The 14,043-nt window shown below is 41.9% G+C and overlaps 1 protein-coding gene across 1 annotated transcript in view; it reads right to left on the reverse strand.

The window, feature by feature from the left end:
• Positions 1–14,043, reverse strand: part of brsk2a (BR serine/threonine kinase 2a) — a 572,400-nt gene that overhangs the window by 104,184 nt on the left and 454,173 nt on the right. The window contains exons 6-8 of the mRNA XM_082956614.1: positions 9,011–9,044; positions 6,865–6,933; positions 5,222–5,368 (exon numbers count right to left, since the gene is read on the reverse strand). Coding sequence (XP_082812740.1) covers positions 5,222–5,368; positions 6,865–6,933; positions 9,011–9,044 — 250 coding nt within the window. The remainder of the gene's footprint in view (positions 1–5,221; positions 5,369–6,864; positions 6,934–9,010; positions 9,045–14,043) is intronic.

The following is a 14,043-nucleotide window of genomic DNA, read 5'->3' on the forward strand; positions in this document are numbered from 1 at the left end:
TTGCCCGGTCTCCCTACGGCCCTGCAGACTGCGGAGGCCCTATTTACCCACGTCTTCCGGCACTACGGGTTGCCGGAGGACATTGTCTCTGATCGAGGTTCCCAGTTCACATCCAGGGTCTGGAGGGCGTTTATGGAGCGGCTGGGGGTCTCGGTCAGTTTGACCTCCGGTTTTCACCCCGAGAGCAATGGGCAGGCGGAGAGGGTGAACCAGGAGGTGGGCAGGTTTCTGAGGTCGTATTGCCAGGACCGGCCAGGAGAGTGGGCGAGGTACATTCCCTGGGCTGAGTTAGCCCAGAACTCACTTCGCCACTCCTCTACTAACATGTCACCCTTTCAGTGTGTTTTGGGTTACCAGCCGGTCCTGGCGCCATGGCACCGGAGCCAGACCGAGGCTCCTGCGGTGGAGGACTGGGTACAGCACTCCAAGGAGACCTGGACAGCCGTCCAGGACTCCCTGAAGGAGGCCAGTGGACAGCAGAAGAGGAGTGCTGACCGCCACCGCAGTGAGGCACCCGTGTTCGTACCAGGAGACAGGGTCTGGCTCTCAACCCGGAACCTGCCCCTCCGCATGCCCTGCCGGAATCTGGGGCCGCAGTGTGTGGGGCCCTTTAAAGTCCTGAGGAGGATAAACGAGGTATGTTATCGGTTACAACTCCCTTCCTATTACCGTATTAACCCCTCGTTTCATGTGTCTCTCCTCAGGCCGGTGGTAGCTGGTCCCCTGCAGGAAGGTGAGGTACCGGAGGTCCCTCCACCCCCTCTGGACATCGGGGGGTCCCCGGCGTACAGCATACGGGCCATTCTGGACTCGAGACGCCGGGCGAGGGGCCTGCAGTACCTCGTGGACTGGGAGGGGTACGGCCCGGAGGAGAGGTGCTGGGTGCCGGCGGAGGACGTCTTGGACCCATCCATGTTGAAGGATTTCCATCGCCTCCGTCCGGATCGCCCTGCACCTCGCCCTCCGGGTCGTCCTCGAGGCCGGTGTCGGCGCGCTGCGGGAGCCGCGCGTCAGGAGGGGGGTACTGTCACGATTCCCACCGACGGTGGCGCCCCCTCCTGCTCGGGTGGCGCTCGGCGGTCGTCGTCACCGGCCTATTAGCTGCCACTGATTCCCTTTTTTGGTTTTCCCTTCCTTTTGGTTTTGTGCACCTGTGTTTAGTTTGGTTAATTAGCGGGGCTATTTATGTTAGCTGGTCCGCTTCCGTGTTGTGCGGGATTATTTCTAAAGTGACGGTTCATGTTCGTGTCGGCTTAATTTTACGCCGTGTGTATTTTCTCCCCTGTGTGTGTGTGGGAGTATTTTGTTTAATGAGTGAGTGTACATTAAATACGCCACTACCCTGTGCTCGCTGCTTCCTGTGCCTCATTCCTTCACCACGACTGCCAATCCGTTACACAGCCAGATGGGTCAAGAAGGGAGAAGGGGAGTGTGTTGTGCACCTCCAATTAAGATGATTTGAGAATTTCATTGAGATTGGTGTCATATTGTCCTAGATATGATAGGGAGATTTGAATTTAACACTGAGCTTCAATCAATGACTATAATACTAAAAGACTGGAAATAAGTGTATTGAAGGCTGATAGCATATTTATAGTATACTAAAAGAAAAAATAATTCATATAAAATACACTTTTAATAAGTGTGTTGAAGTGTAATGATATTTATAGTACACTTAAGACATACTAGAAGAGTCTCATTTGAAGTATATTATTTGCATGTTTTGTATATTTAACCTGTTCACGTGTGAGTTCCAACTATCTCTAACTGCCGCTCCCAGCGCATGTTTTGTTTGGCGCGTTCCAAATGTTATTTTTACGCAACAGGACAGTTAACCCGATCCACCCTCAAACCAAGACACACTGCCTGCTAATTATCTATGGGCTATGTTTCAACAAATTTTTCTCTAACAAGTTCTACAATGTTTTTTATTTTCTAACAACAGCTTCACTTGAGGTGTGTTCCGCCTCATTAATTGACATAGAACTAGCCCATTTTACTGTTGCGGACAATTTATGTTTGAGGCTTTACTGAGCGGGACAAACTTCTCACTTTGAGAGCCCAAACACTTCTGCAGTGTTTCCTCAGATCAAGTATGCAGATATTTTTCCCCATGGCACATTTTCTGGTTGGTGCTTGCATTGCCTTAATTGCCGTTTTCCTTACAAATAATAACTTTGGACATGTGTGCGTTCCTATCAAAGTCAGTACCTTATTTTCTTGTGGTTTCTATTGTAGCATACCGTATGTACAGTCCCTTCGGAAAGAATTCAGCCCCCTTGACGTTTTCCACATTTTGTTACATTGCAGCCTTATTCCAAAAATGATTAAATGAAGAAAAATCCTCAGCAATCTATATACAATACCCCATAATGACAAAGTGAAAACAGGTTTGTAGAATTTTAGGAACCCCCCCCCCCCCACATTATTTACATAAGTATTCAGACCCTTGCTATAAGATTCGAAATTGAGCTCAGGTTTCCTGTTTCCATTGATCATCCTAGAGATGTTTCTATAACTTGATTGGAGTCCACCTGTGGTAAATTCAATTGATTAGACAGTGCAGTTGACAGTGTGTGTTAGTCGCTCTGACTAGCTCTAGAGTTCCTCTGTGGAGATGGGAGAACCTTCCAGAAGGACAACCATCTCTGCAGCATTCCACCAATCAGGCCTTTATGGTAGAGCGGCCAGACGGAAGACACTCCTCAGTAAAAGGCACATGACAGACAGCTTGGAGTTTGCCAAACAGGCCCCTAAAGACTCTCAGGCAAAGGGTGGCTACTTTGAAGAATATCAAATATATTTTACTTTTTTTGACACTTTTTTGGTGATTCCACCATGATTCCATATGTGTTATTTCATTGTTTTGATGGATTCACTAATATTCTACAATGTAGAAAATAGTAAAAAATATTTGACTGCTACTGTATATTAGCAAACATTTATAAAAAACCGTTTTTGCTTTGTCATCTTGGGGTATTGTGTGTAGATTGATGAGATAATTTTCTTTTTTAATACATTTTAGAATAAGGCTGTAAAGTTACAAAACGTGGAAAAAGTCAAAGGGTCTGAATACTTTCCGAAGGCACTGTACATACAAACACACACGTGCACGCACATACACACCTCCCCAATCCTCACACTAAAACACTGGGAGCCGGGTGACACTTTCGTGGCGTCATCTGCATCTCTGTGAGCAGGCTGAATGTGAGAAAAAAGGGCTCATGGGTCTTATATAAACTAGGGTACCAGTGAGGATTTCCTACGCTGGGCAACTTGTTAGAGCTGTTGATGAGTTATTGATAGTAATCTCCCAAAAAATGTAATGTCATTACATTAAGATATAAGGGGAGATCATAGCTATATTTAATATAATTCACGAGTTGATTCAAAACCTTAAGGACACCTGCTCTTTCCATTACATAGACTGACCAGGTGAATCCAGGTGAAAGCTACGATCCCTTAATGATGTCAATTGTTAAATCCACTTCAATCAGTGTAGACGAAGGGTAGAAGACAGGTTAAGGAATGATTTTTAAGCCTTGAGACAATTGAGACAATGACTGTGCATGTGTGCCATTCAGAGGGTGAATGGGCAAGATAAAATATTTAAGTGCCTTTGAATGGGGTGTGGTAGCTGCCACGCCCTGATCTGTTACACCTGTCCTTGTGATTGTCACAGGGATCTGTGTATCCTGTCTTTCTGTCCCAGTTCGCCTTGTGTGTTTCCAAGTCAACCAGCGGTTTTCCCGCTCTCCTGCTTTTTGCATTCTCCTTTTTCTAGGCCTCCCGGTTTTGACCCTTGCCAGTTTCTGGACTTTGTTCCCGCCTGCCTGACCATTCTGCCTGCCTTAACCACGAGCCTGTCTACCACTCTGTACCTCCTGGACTCTGATGTGATTTTGACCTTTTTGCCTGTCCACGACCATTCTCTTGCCTACTCCTTTGGATGAATAAACATTGTAAGACTCCAACCATCTGCCTCCTGTGTCTGCATTTGGGTCTCGCCTTGTGCATTGACTGTAGCAGGTGCCAGGCACACCGGTTTGTGTCAAGAACTGCTATGCTATGACCTGGCAATGAAATAACATGACAAATGCATTTTGTTTTCCATGTTACAGCCGCAATTTTAAATAATACCAGGTGCTTGAAGTAGACTAATTAAACTTGAATTTGGAGCTCAGAAATTAAAGCACCGGAATAGGCCTACCTTGAAAATCAGACATTTCCTCAATTTGGTGCTTGAAAAGTCCTTTTATTAAATTATTGTAGCCAATTTATAAGTTCTCCTGCTCCCTTTTAATTATCTGTGATTTCATTTTATATCAGTTTTTGTGAGAGATGTAGGCACTTTCATTTGTTTCCCACCGCTTCAATTGGAAGCGGTGGGAAACAAGCTACTCTGTTGCGGTAAAACCATGGGTGGTTATTATGAAGACTACAACATCTAATGTTGGCTTCAACTTGGATTTCCATACAAATCCTTTCCCCCCAAAATAAACCGTTTTTTTTAAGCTGTAGAATTATATTGAGGTTGAGGTCCTTGAAAATGACATTTACGTGGTTGAAAAAGTTCCTGAAAGTCCTTGAATTTGACTTGCCAATGTCTGTATGAACCCTGCTTAAATCATTTATAGTCCTAGTTTATGGGTCTATTTGCATATTCACTTTTATTCCTCTAAGTACAGATGTGGAACTGCATGACTATAAAGAAGGTTTGCTTGGCAGAATGTAGGTATTAGCAAATTTAGTGATCATGTTTCCCTCCGAGCCAAAGCGTGGGGTGGTAGGGTAGCCTAGAGGTTAGAGAGGTGGAACAATAGCCGGGGGGATTGCTGCTTCAAGCCCTGGGCTGAGTGAAAAACAGCGGGAACTGAACTGACAAACAGAGGGCTACTGGTCCCTGTTCCCATGTACCATTCAATGTCACTGTGCCCTTAATCAAGGCAGCTAACCCCTCAGGTACAGACTGGCCAAAGGGTAGTTCTGGCAAATGCCAGATGGGCTGGTCCCTCTTTAGCCAAGTGGGCTGTTAAAATAGTTTGTTAGCTTTTTTGGCCCAGAATGGCGATTATTTAATAGTGGGGGTTTCAAGAGGGAAAAATGGGCCGGTGTGGGGGGCCTTGAGAGTAAGAACTGGTTAGAAATGCCTGTAAAATCATTAGGCCAAAGCAAAAAATCTCTCTCAGCCAGTGTCTAAACAACCAAGCATTTAACTGACCGTTAGCCGTTTGGTGGCGTCTACCTCGATCATGCCCCGGAGGAGGTTCTGACAGTCTGGGGGTATGAAGTGGGGCATGTGGAACACTCCCAGCTTCACCTTCTCCAGCAGGTTCCTCAGATTGTCATCATCAAATGGAAGGGCACCCTGAGAGGGGGGGTGGGGTAGTGCAGGGATGAGGGAGACCAGAAAGGGGGTAGGGGGAGAGACACGGGGAAGAGAGAAGTAGAGGGTGGAAAAGTTATGAGGCAAAGTTGCCATCAGACCAAACGTGTTAACTTAGAACACAACGGCTGAGTTCATCAAAAAGATCAAGCGATGGCAAGGATATAAAATAACAAGACTCCCCAAAACAAAAACAACTGAGTTTCTGACATGATGCAGCAACACTCCAATTAGTGAGATTTGCCCTACAACGTGATGCTAAATAAATAATAAACGGGTAAACAGAGAAGAGGGCTGCAGCGTTAATAATTACTCTGCCTTCTCTCTCTTTCCCCCTCCCTACTTTAACACTCACAATCGTTTATCAAGACGGGCTGACACCCTGCAGATGTGGTTGTTTGATAAACATCAGGAACGTCAAGAATACGATAAAGAGAAGGAAGGAAGGAGAGAGAGAAAGAGAGAGATGGGGAAGACTTGTGTAACAAATTATCTGAATAGAGCCTAACTGCAGGGGAATGAGAGTGTCTCATCCAATCCAACAAATGGTGCTCTCCTAGCCAGCAACAGGACAGAGGGAGCCCAGATTAAACACAGCTCGACAGGAGAGAGAGCATTTACTTACACTCAAACAAATGCAAATAAACTTTGTTTGGAACGTGGAAAGTAAAGAAATTGATCAAGATAATGACAAACCAAATCATATGTGAATAGGAAGAGAACGGGACTTAGAAGATGCATCGGCACTTGTTCTTTGTTTAAGTGGCCTGGTGCAACACATGCATGAATGTGCGCGCCCCACACACACACACACACACACACACACACACACACACACACACACACACACACACACACACACACACACACACACACACACACACACACACACACACACACACACACACACACACACACACACACACACACACACGCACTCGAACACCAACCCACCAACACATATGCATGCACACGCACGCACACACACACAGTGGTCTGTGGCCAAAAAACAGTCAGTCTGAGTTAGTATTTATTTCAGTAAGCATAGTGTCTGTGTGGCTGTATCCATTATTCATAGTGGAGGGATGTGGAGAAACTACAGTCCTAGATTATGAAATAAGGCACCAGGCTGCAGGGCCTTCTATATTATAGCCAAAACACAGGGAGAGAATGGGAGGCTAACTGTGGCCAAACAAAGTAGTCACTATGGTCAGGCTAGAAAGGCCCAAAGTGGCCAGTTGATATTGTTGTTGCGCTAGTATATCTAAGGTTGGGGTCAGGATTTTAGTCCATTCTATTAGTAATCCATTAGCTAGTAATCCAAGTCATGCGTTGTGCTTGTTGAACCAGCCACCAGTGCACTCTGATGTATGCAAGCGCATATTGTTGCTGTACGTCTCTTGCTGGTGGCAAATCCAATTTCCCCTTGTGGGATTAATAGAGTTTATTCAATTCAAAGGGTGAAAGTTGACACTCACCACCAATAGGGCAAAGAGGATGACCCCACAGCTCCACACGTCTGCTTTTCTGCCGTCATACTTCTCCCCCTAAGAGAGAGAGAGAAAGACAAAGCGAGAGATAAAAAGAAAGAGAAATATAGGAATTTTTAAGTGAAGGCTAATATCTCAGAGGAGGATCATGGATCAACCTCATTTGGGGGAATTCTGAGTTAAGGGAATGTAATTCCCTTTTTATGTACTTTTCTCTCTACGTGTATTCTTAAGCATGAGAATAGCACCCGTTATTTGTTTGGGGTGGAGATCAAAGAAAAGAAGGTGTGGTGGTGGTGACTTTGACTTAAATCCCTCATAATTCCACCACCGTTACTCGTGATGAAACAATGAATAAGGTCAAGCAACCTGTCAGTTGCAAGTGGAACATCTACTTTATTTTTTCTGATAGAAATGACACAATTCTCCATGCACTGTCATTTACAAATTAATAAGAGCTATTGATATGAGCTAGGTAAATTATACTGAAAAAACATAAATGAAACATGCAACAATTTTTGTTGATTTTACTGAGTTTACTCAGTTCATATAAGTCAATGGAAATAAATTAATTTTGTCCCCAGCACAAGGTGCACTTGTGTAATGAAAATGCTGTTTAATCAGCTTATTGATATGCCACACCTGTCAGGTGGATGGATTATATTGGCAAAGGAGAAATGCTCACTAATAGGGATGTAAAAAATGTGTGCTCAGAGAAATAAGCTTTTTGTGCGTACGGAACATTTCTGGGATTTTTTACTTCAGCTCATGAAACATGGGACCTACACTTTACATGTTGTGTTTATATTTTTGTTCAGTGTAGTAAGCTGTTTGGATAAGGGGATTGTAAATATATATGACTATTGTTTTAGATCTATTTTACCTTTCACTGGAGAGAAATGTGAAACCAGTCATACGTCAGCAAACGGAAGCATATCAACATATCAGCTTTTCCATAGGGCATTTTATAACATGCTGGCCTGCTGGCCTGCTGAAATTTGGAGACCCAAGGTATAGGCTTCTGTAGCCATACGCAAATTACAGTATAGCACCAAACCTACCGAGTTTATTTATGATTTCTAGAATGTTTTAATTATATGACCAAAATTTTCACTGTATTTTCTACAATTTGCATGTGTTAAATATTAGCCACTATCAGTAACCATAGTCAGCTACCCACATAGCTTACATTTATAACTGTCTCTTTAGTGTTAGTTTCCTTACATTTTGCAACATTCCATTACATTGTCGGTTTACCTTTCTTTCCTCTGTCACGTTCATGTGGTTGTTCCTGAGGATCCCTAGCAAAAGGGGATCATATTAGGCTAGCGCAACCCCTATTGTACACTTGTCTCACCTTCAACTATATTTTTTAATTTTTAATTTTACATTTTTTTTTACCTTTATTTAACTAGGCAAGTCAGTTAAGAACAAATTCTTATTTACAATGACGGCCTACACTGGCCAAACCCGGACGACGCTGGGCCAATTAATTGTGCGCCGTCCTATGGGACTCCCAATCAAGTCCGGTTGTGATACAGCCTGGATTCAATCCAGGGTGTCTGTAGTGATGCCTCAAGCACTGAGATGCAGTGCCTTAGACCGCTGCGCCACTCGGGAGCCCCAAATAGATTGAACAATTGAATAAGGCAACTTTCAGGATGAATCAAACCAGTGTATTCTTGATTCACCAATATACTCTATTCTGTGCGTAGCGGCTCTCCAAACTTTTAAAATTATTATTCATAAATACTTTCCCAACTGTGAATAATATACAAGATCAGAGTATTTTTAAATCTACCAATTGGTGCTGAATAGGACACAAATACAGTATGCATGTATTTACATGTTTTCTTTCATTGATCCCTAATATTCTGAACCGTTCCCTCTATAGAATATTCTAGTGAGTCTGTCAAGAAAACCCTATTGAATGAAATCTCCATGAGAAAATCTGTTGGTCAGCAAGTCGGAGGGTTTTCCATTGTTTGAATTCAATTTATTCAGCACGAGCACCTGCATAAGGTAAGTCTGAATACCAACTACTGAGAAGTGCGTGGGAAAGGCGTTCATAGGAAAGGCATACAGTTCCTAGGACTGAATTGGGCCCTTGAAGAGTAAACTAAAACACACTCACCCTTATAACCTCTGGGCATGCATAGTGCGGAGATCTGTGAAGAGACACAGAAAACAACATTTATTGGCAAAATTCTACATAGCAACATCAATGTGAATTCCGTTTATAGTGCACTACTGTTGTTCAGAGACAGCTCTGGTCAAAAGTAATTCCCCACCATATATATTGAATTGGGTGTCATTTGGAACATCCATCGCTTTCACTTTGTTATCACCCCACGTTGTATGTGATTGTGAAGAAGAAACAATTGATTTTACAGGATCCATCTTTCATCAGTAAGTCTTTACTGTGATCTTTACTGTGAGTTTACACAGCATTCCCATGTGGATTGTACAGTCTGCACTTTGCAGGGTTGTAACCTCACTTATATGATGGCTTATGCATAAACACTCACACAAATTCCAACCAACAGAAACCATTCTTGGCACCTATACTTGCAATTCCCTACAGAAAGTGTCAGTGTTATTTATATTTTTATGGTGTTCTGTAAATGTGTAATAATTTGTATTTAATAATTTTGTTGTACTTGTAATTCAGCTTGCTGCTTTTTTTATTTTCAATGATTTCACTTTGTGAAATAAGAAACAAGTGATTTTCCAGACACTATCTTTCATCAGCAAGTCAATGGGGATTGCGTCAGACATTTCTATTATGATGTCACCATATAATAGGTTGCAGAGCATTCGATTTGCATAGTCAGAACTACAAATTGTATTCAATTATTCAATGCAAAACACATTTAGCTCTATCATCAGAGTTATACAGCAAATAACTGCATGCTTCTCATGATCAGTAAACATCAATTGATCATGCAATTTCAGATTCGTGAGGGTTAATTGGATATAAAATAAAAGTGAACTATACCTGACAAGTATGAGTGGTTTAGATTAATTTTCCATCCTTTGTAGACTCTGCCTGTCAAGCAGCAGAACGTGCAGAGGGGCTTATTTGCTGATGTACTGTTAGCTGGTAATGTTAACTTTGCAACCTACCAGTAGAAACTTTATACAGTTGGCTAAACAGTGGTAAGTAGACCAAGTGCACTTTTTTCTCCAACCAACATATGCTTCCTAGTGAACTTAGCTAACATGATCACCTTTTCAACATTGTTTTTAACAGCTACAATAGTCATCCCGGAGTCGCCTCTTCACTGTTGATGTTGAGACTCGTGTTTTGAGGATACTATTTAATGAAGGTGCCAATTGAGACACTCTAATGTACTTGTCCTCTTGCTCAGTTGTGCACCGGGGCCTCCCACTCCTCTTTCTATTCTGGTTAGAGACAGTTTGCGCTGTTCTGTGAAGGGAGTAGTACACAGCATTGTTCGAGATCTTCAGTTTCTTGGCAATTTCTCGCATGGAATAGCCTTCATTTCTCAGAACAAGAATAGACTGACGAGTTTCAGGAGAAAGTTCCTTTGTTTCTGGCCATTTTGAGCCTGTAATCAAACCCACAAATGCTGATGCTCCAGATACTCAACTAGTCTAAAGAAGGCCAGTTTAATTGCTTCTTTAATCAGGACAACAGTTTTCAGCTGTGCTAATATAATTGCAAAAGAGTTTTCTAATGATCAATTAGCCTTTTAAAATGCTAAACTTGGATTAGCTAACACAATGTGCCATTGGAACACAGGAGTGATGGTTGCTGATAATGAACCTCTGTATGCATATGTAGATACTCAATAAAAAATCTGTCATTTTCAGCTAAAATAGTCATTTACAACGTCTCCACTGTATTTCTAATCAATTTAATGTTATTTTAAATGGACAAAAAAAGTTATTTTCTTTAAAAAACAAGGACATTTCTAAGTGACTCCAAATTTTTGAAAGGTAGTGTATATTCAATGTATGTAATAGATATATATGAGTAGAAAATGCATCCTTTATTCATTGCTTGAGGAAACGTTTGTTCTTACAGTCTCCAAGGAAGGATGGATTTTTTTAAACGGCCATGATTTCTTACCCTGTAAGCAAGGGTTCCACTAAACAGATTTTTCCAACAACCTGGTCAAGTCAGGCTAGTTACACAATCAAGGAGCAGAAGAAAGAAGTATGCATTGTCAGAGAATATTACTGTACATTATTTGAATAGGGCCAGTGTTTGCATATGGATGCTAGCTGTAAGTCAAATAAACAGACTCATGCGACCTCAACTAGGGCCTTGCTCATTAGGGCACGCAACAGAAAATGTTTTGATTACTCCCTGTTTCAGTCTGTTTTCTTCTGTTTGGTGCCTAATGAACACAACCCAGCGAGGTGACATCTAGGTGACGTTTGCCCTCCCACCTCTCCTGTTCCTGTATTGCATCGTCTAACTAGCAGGATATTGGATCCTACTGAAAGCTTCTATCGCAGGCCTGTAAACACAGAGCCCATTAGCCGCCCATGAATAACACCGTTGACAGCTGAACTTCCTGCCTGACGCACTGTCAGGTGTGCTGGTAATGAACCTCGCCACCGAGCCGATGGTGTTCGGCAAGAAATGCAAACAAGCACCTTATGCAAATACATCCGTCGTGATTGCAGATGTCATACTGCATTATGCAAATGAGTGAGAGAGAACACCCGCTCGCTGATACACTAGTTAAGCCAAGGCGAATGTCAAAACACACAAAACATTAGAGAAGCCTAGGTGAATGGGAGCTGTTTATCTACGTACGTAGGTGGCTTGAAGGGAATCTAAGGAACAGAGAGAAGTACAAATAATATTTTTTGTTTGGAGACGGATATTAATTTGTCAATATAAGGACAGCTGTGGATTTTATCTGTGTCCACTCCTCTCCTCCCTTCTCTCCGGACCTGGGATGAAAGACTTAAAAAATCTCATCAAATACTTTCAGCCTGCTTGGAGTGTCAGATGGTCGAAGTTTGCAGTTTTCGTTTATTAAAATCCTTATGAGTCGATTGACCCACCCATGCGTCAATCTAATTAACATATTTACAAAATCTCCATTAAAATTTCAAGATAGGGATATTTGTTTTTTTGCATTGGCTGCGTCCCAATCCACCACCTCCGCCTATGTCCGCATCACGCATTTGCGGTGGAAAGTAGCAGCTGATCTGCGTTGTTTTTCAGACCAGGAGACATCTCGAAAAACAGTCTTCTAAAGAAAACATCTGTAGCGTCAGAACTGTTGGTGCTACAAACTAATATGACCCGCTATAGAAAGGGGAGACAATGTTTTTCTCAGTTTTGCTTTAGAACCACCACAAGTCTAATGTGACTCGTCTGAAGGTAACCTGGTACCGGGTAAAACAATTTATGGAGAATGGAAGTAATTTTGTGCAAAATTTGGTTAAATGTGTGTCCAAAAACCAGAAATATTTCTGGAACTGTCTTAAATCTCCTAGATATAGGACAGCCACTTCAAAACCTTATTCCTTTCGATTTATTTTTTACTGTCTGTTTTGCCATTTATGAATATGTTATTCAATGTGTTTTTATTTGCTATAGTATTAAAGGCCAAATTCAATGTTTTATAAAATAACTTTTTAATACTATTTTTTTTATACCTACAGCGGTCCTAAAATACTAAATCAGTAAGCTAAATGATCCATGGTATGACCATCTTAAAACAACCCCATACGTTAGCTTAGAGTAGAACTACAAGCTCTCACAGTCTCACATCAGAATTAAATGTTCATCCATGTTTCTCAAACATCAAATTTCGGTTAAGGTTAAGGTTAGGCGTTAACTACGAATGGTTAAGGTAAGGGATAGGCTTAACCTGTTATGGCTAGGGGGCAGTATTTTCACGGCCGGATAAAAAACGTACCCGATTTAATCTGATTATTACTCCTGCCCAGAAACTAGAATATGCATATAATTATTAGCTTTGGATAGAAAACACTCCAAAGTTTCTAAAACTGTTTGAATGGTGTCTGTGAGTATAACAGAACTCATTTGGCATGCCAAAACCTGAGAAGATTCTGTACAGGAAGTACCCTGTCTGACCATTTCTTGGCCTTCTTGATTATCTCTATCCAAAACAGGGGATCTCTGCTGTTACGTGACACTTCCTACGACTCCCATGGGCTCTCAGAAGGCGGCAAAAAGCTGAATCGTGGCTTTGCAGGCCCTGACTGAAAAACAGTAGTGCGTTTGGATAGTGGCCGGTCAAAGTACTATGAGACTCAGGCTCGTGCACGAGGGGATCCCATGCTTTTATTTTCTCTCTTCGTATGTAAACACGCTTTCCCGGTCGGAATATTATCGCTTTTTTACGAGAAAAATGGCATAAAAATTGATTTTAAACAGCGGTTGACATGTTTCGAAGTACGGTAATGGAATATTTAGAATTTTTTTGTCACGAAATGCGTCGTGCTCGTGACCCTTATTTACACTTCGGATAGTGTCTTGAACGCGCGAACAAAACGCCGCTGTTTGGATATAAATATGGATTATTTTGAACCAAACCAACATTTGTTATTGAAGTAGCCGTCCTGGGAGTGCATTCTGACGAAGAACACCAAAGGTAATCAAACTTTGCTAATAGTAAATCGGAGTTTGGTCAGTGCTAAACTTGGTGGGTGTCAAAATAGCTAGCCGTGATGGCTGGGCTATCTACTCAGAATATTGCAAAATGTGCTTTCACCGAAAAGCTATTTTAAAATCGGACATAGCGAGTGCATAGAGGAGTTCTGTATCTATAATTCTTAAATTAATTGTTATGTTTTTTGTGAACGTTTATCGTGAGTAATTTAGTAAATTCACCGGAAGTTTGCGGGGGGTATGCTAGTTCTGAACGTCACATGCTAATGTAAAAAGCTGTTTTTTGATATAAATATGAACTTGATTGAACAAAACATGCATGTATTGTATAACATAATGTCCTAGGGTTGTCATCTGATGAAGATCATCAAAGGTTAGTGCTGCATTTAGCTGTGGTTTTGTTTTTTGTGACATTATATGCTAGCTTGAAAAATGGGTGTCTGATTATTTCTGGCTGGGTACTCTGCTGACATAATCTAATGTTTTGCTTTCGTTGTAAAGCCTTTTTGAAATCGGACAATGTGGTTAGATAAAGGAGAGTC

The sequence above is a fragment of the Salmo salar genome, chromosome 10 (genome assembly GCF_965601325.2).
Source record: "Salmo salar chromosome 10, fSalSal1, whole genome shotgun sequence".
Lineage (NCBI taxonomy): Eukaryota > Metazoa > Chordata > Actinopteri > Salmoniformes > Salmonidae > Salmo > Salmo salar.